The 4,826-nt window shown below is 35.8% G+C and overlaps 1 protein-coding gene across 1 annotated transcript; it reads left to right on the top strand.

The window, feature by feature from the left end:
- The first annotated feature begins 384 nt into the window (after window positions 1-384).
- On the top strand, window positions 385-4,315 carry LOC149147263 (serine carboxypeptidase-like 46). The gene is made up of 10 exons (XM_089441767.1): window positions 385-658; window positions 1,618-1,728; window positions 1,893-1,988; window positions 2,125-2,217; window positions 2,381-2,466; window positions 2,948-3,244; window positions 3,378-3,502; window positions 3,765-3,835; window positions 3,943-4,060; window positions 4,147-4,315. Exons 1-10 carry the CDS (start codon window positions 385-387, stop codon window positions 4,181-4,183), a joined length of 1,308 nt encoding a protein of 435 aa, XP_089297893.1. The 3' UTR covers window positions 4,184-4,315.
- Window positions 4,316-4,826: the final 511 nt, after the last annotated feature.

The raw sequence follows: 4,826 nt of genomic DNA, 5'->3' as shown, positions 1-4,826 counted from the left end.
TAAACGGAATGTTAAGTCTATAATTTAGATAAATAATCTTACTTTTTTATTTTAATTTAATCTATATTAATTTAAATTTAAATAAATTAATTTTAAATTATATATATATATATATATATATTTAATATTTAATTCGTATTTAAATACCACTTATAATTTATATTTATTCTAAATTAAAAACCACTTAAACATTTCTTAAAAAATGTGAAGTGTTAAGTCTAGATTAAACAAAAAGAACATCCATAATCACTCTATAAGCATAATGTGACCTATCAAACAATCCAGATTTAATTCGACTCAGCAAACACTCCCTGGTTTATTGTGAATTGCCACCAACGGACCTGTATATTCTAAAGCTGCTGATTAGATATAACAATAATCATCATGGATTTTGGACCTGGTAGATGCAAAATGTCATCTATTAAATTAGGTGTTATTATCTTGTTAATGGCAATACTCTCTTCAGGGGCCTTGGCTGCCCCTGAAGCTGATCTGCTGCACGCCTTCCCGGACCAAACACATGGGAGCAGCTCCTTCAAGCAATACAGCGGATATATTACCGTTGATGAACAACATGGCAGAGCATTGTTTTACTACTTTGTGGAGGCTGAGTCCACCCATCCCCAATCAAGGCCATTAACATTATGGCTCACTGGAGGTAATGATATATATTATCAATAATTTGCTCGATATTTAACTATGAATTTGCTATATAATTTAATTTTACTACTTTAATAATCTGTTCTGTTATATAGTCCGTTTATAGTTTAAGACATTACGGTTGGTTAATCTCTTAGAAACTTTGGAGAAAAACCAGTGTTCAGTTACTAGATTTTCCCAGTGCCGCAAGCATTCACATTTTAGTTGATAGTCACTTCAAATTCTTAGATACAGTTTTCAAATTCGCAGATACAGTTTTGCCGTAAGGTGAATGAAAATTCCAGAAATTAGAAATCAGCAAATCATACCATTAAAATTGTATTCTAATTCTGTTGAATAACTAAAAAGGGGGGTAATTTTTTGAGGTGAAAAAACATGCATTCACTCACTTTTCCTTCCTTTCTATTAACGGATGGGTTCAACAAAAACTAGAAATAGAAATATGGGTTTAGGGTTCAACAATACTGGGTTCCCATGATGGATTTTTCTTTGTATGGCGGTTGGAGAAAACCATAAATTCAAACTCCACCGTTAATTTCACTCGACTGCCGACAAACCGGCACGACCAACGTTCGGTCTCTGTTTCGATTTTGTGGAATGAGGAGTGTTCGAAGGGACCCACCTCCGATTACGGGTCCACCTTCCTAAATGCAGCGGAAATCAGGAAGACGCGCATTAATTTGGCTCGCCTCCTTTGCAACGATTTTTTTTCTTCCAAAAAGAAATCAGAGCCTCTTTGACAAGCTCTAACAGATGAAATTTTACAAGGAATTAGAGTGAAAGATGACAACGTTTTTTATTTGGAGGGGTAGAATATGGGGATCATGATGCAAGGGGATGATATAAAATCATGCAAATGTAACTACTACTATTTTATATAAGTTGTTTTTCCTTCTTGAAAAAAGTTTAAGACATTGCCGAAATTTGAATTGAATATGGATATGGAGGACAATGCAGGGCCTGGATGCTCATCACTTGGGTATGGAGCATTCATGGAGCATGGTCCTTTTAAACCCGGCGGATACAATGCCGAACTTTTGTTGAGAAATAAGTACTCTTGGAATACAGGTAACAACTCTGTTTTTTCTTGGATTGATTAGCAATCATTTCCATGACTTGAAGGCTCAAACATAACTAGAAGCTAACTATATACCATGACATTTACCATCTGCAATTCCTTGAAACATAACTAGAAGCTAACTATATACCATGTGCAATTTTATTGATGACAGAAACAAACATGCTATATCTAGAGAGCCCAGTTGGTGTGGGGTTTTCTTATTCCAACACTAGTTCAGACTACCAGTATTATAACGATGCAATGACTGGTATGCTATTTGTTATCCATATTTCTTTTTGATTGCTGCAATGAAATATGTTCTTAGATTGATGATCATGGCAACTGTAGTTTTTGGGCAATATTGAATAAGATTATAACTGAACAGCAAGTGTCAACTAATGCAGCTGAAGACAACCTGTCTTTCCTTTTGAATTGGTTTGAGAAATTTCCGGAATACAGAGGTGTAGATTTTTACATAACAGGGGAGAGTTATGGAGGTATGACCTAGCGTTATCTTTTAACATATATTATGCTCACTTGTTCTTTTGAGCTCTTTAAAGCTGTTCATGTTGGTTGTTGTGTATCTTGTTTAACACTAACTATGTTGGTTGTTGTGTATCTTGTTTAACACTAACTATGTTGGTTGATGTAATCTTGCAGGACACTATGTGCCTCAATTAGCAACTCTTGTGATGGAGCACAACAAAAAGCCCAACATCAAGCCCATTAACCTCGAAGGAATTGCTGTATGTCTATCTTCTTTCACAATCATTTTAGGATTCTTCCAATGATGTAGATTTTGTTTACCTAAAGCTCATGTGATTATGGCATTCATTAACTACAAAGGGTCAGTCAACCGGGACAACCTTCATAATGAATGTAGCTAATGAAAAGGTTAAGGGCTTTCATTTCTAATCGTGCTATTGGGCAATCCCTATTAAACATGGGTTTTGCTTTCTATTTTAAGCTTGCTAGGCTCAAGGTCCAGCTTGAAATGTAACTCCATTCCATGTTAGTCTTGTAAGGCCTGTACCAAGGGTAAAATCACCAAGGAGATTTGAGTAATATTATGTTGTTGAGAGAATGTGCATTTCATCGTGAAACAATGAGTTCTTTCTCATGGGGGGCTTTTGTTTTTATTGTTGTAATCAAATCAAATCTATTTGTTTATCTATCAGTGCTCATCCTTTGTACTGACATTTGCTTTGTCCCTTAAATTGCTTGCAGATGGGCAATCCTTTGTTAGACATAGATATCAGCATAAGCAACGATGAATCCTTGTGGTCAAATAGTCTCATCTCAGATGAAACTTACCGACTGACACAGTCTATGTGCAACAATTCCAAAAGGTGGAGGGAAACATATGTTCTTAACAATCTGTCTGAGGATTGCCAATATGTGTTCAGCAAGGTGAAAAGTGAAACTAGAAATATAAATTTGGAAGATGTTTCCTTGCGGTTATGTCTAGATGCTGGAGGATCCCAGGCAACAGGTTCTAGAAAACCAAGGAAATTTCTACATCAGGTAAGTCATTTACTCATCATAAATACAATTTGATGTTGAGATTGATAATCAATATGTGGTAGCATTGATTTCAGCCACTGTTGTTTCAGCTAGACAGAATTCTTCAGGATTGATCTCTGTTGTTGTTTGACAGGTTGAACATACTTTCAATAAGATTGACCTGTGCATACACTTCAAAATAAACCAATATCTGAACAAGCAAGAGGTGAAGAAGGCACTTCATGCAAACACTAATCTACATTGGGAAGCCTGCTCTCGGTATGTTTTATAGCATTTATATATTTGTTTGGTTTTGTATTTAGGATTATGCATTTTTATTTCATTACCAAGCAATCCAAAATTTATATCAAGAAAGATGCATCATGGGGCCAAAATTCAGTCACAGAGAATCCCCCTCCACTTCCCCTCCCCCACAAGAAAATTAACATTTCTGCTTTGTGCTACTTAATTTATATTTTTTAAAGTTTAACTATTGAATTCTGATAAATTTTGCAATAGCTAACACTAAATTTGGATTTAGGAAATTCCTCTATGATCAAACAAACAGAGGAATCAGTATGATACCAGTCCTCTCTGATCTTCTAAAGGCAGGTCTACGCATTACACTTTACAGGTAAATCGTGTTTTTGAAAGCATTATTAATAACACTATATTATGTTCCAACATTGGATTTACTGAAAGTAAAATCAAACCTACAGTGGAGATCAAGATTCAAAGGTGCCATTTACAGCGACAAGAACCATTGTCGAGAACCTGGCCAAGGAGCTTAACTTATACACAGTCATTTCATATGCCCCTTGGTACAATCACCAACAGGTAAACTCTCATCTTCTTTATGTAAGAACTCTGGTTATAAGCAGCATTTATGTAGATAGTGCTGATTAAAATTCAAAATTGAGCAGGTGGCAGGATGGACTCAAGCGTACGGTCATTCAGTGAACGGCAAAACTGAGATTATTTTGACTTACGCAACAGTCAAGGGTGCAGGACACGAGGTTCCATATAGTAAACCATCTGAAGCATTGACTCTATACAGATCTTTCATCAGAGCATTGCCTTTGCCTGCTTCGAGAAATAGCCTCTAGTACAAAGCCAAATAAACTACTACGTTATTCCTATACAAAAAAATAGTTGTACCCTGTAGTGCAATGGCATTACTTCATATGTTAATACTGCATTGAATTTGTACAGAGCTTTCAACGTTCATCAAAGGATTGCCTTTGTCTTTTTTCAGGAAATGGCCTCTACTATAAAGCCAGATACACTACATTATTCTTATACAAGAAATATTTGTACCCTATAGGGCAATGCCAGATGCATTTCTTCATATGTTAATACTGCTTGCTCTGTTCTTTCACCATATGTTGTTCGTTATTCATGGTAGTGCTTCCTTATGAACATAGCGTTTTTCTCAATCTTGCAAACTTAAAGAGTATTTCAAAAGCAACCCAATAGATCCTAACCTTGCTAATCCAGTGAAACCCAATCTTAAAATCATGCCTTCACAGTAATGGTGGGCCAGAATAACCTAACAAGGGAGACGGCCAAGCTTTGTGGCAAATCCAAAAGAGACCAAGACACA

The sequence above is a fragment of the Pinus tabuliformis genome, chromosome 9 (assembly GCF_031772625.1).
Source record: "Pinus tabuliformis cultivar Carrire ecotype Pingquan chromosome 9, CPIR1, whole genome shotgun sequence".
NCBI classification, from domain to species: Eukaryota; Viridiplantae; Streptophyta; class Pinopsida; order Pinales; family Pinaceae; genus Pinus; species Pinus tabuliformis.
The sequence above is the reverse complement of the archived record's forward strand: the minus strand, read 5'-3'. Positions and strand labels throughout refer to the sequence as shown.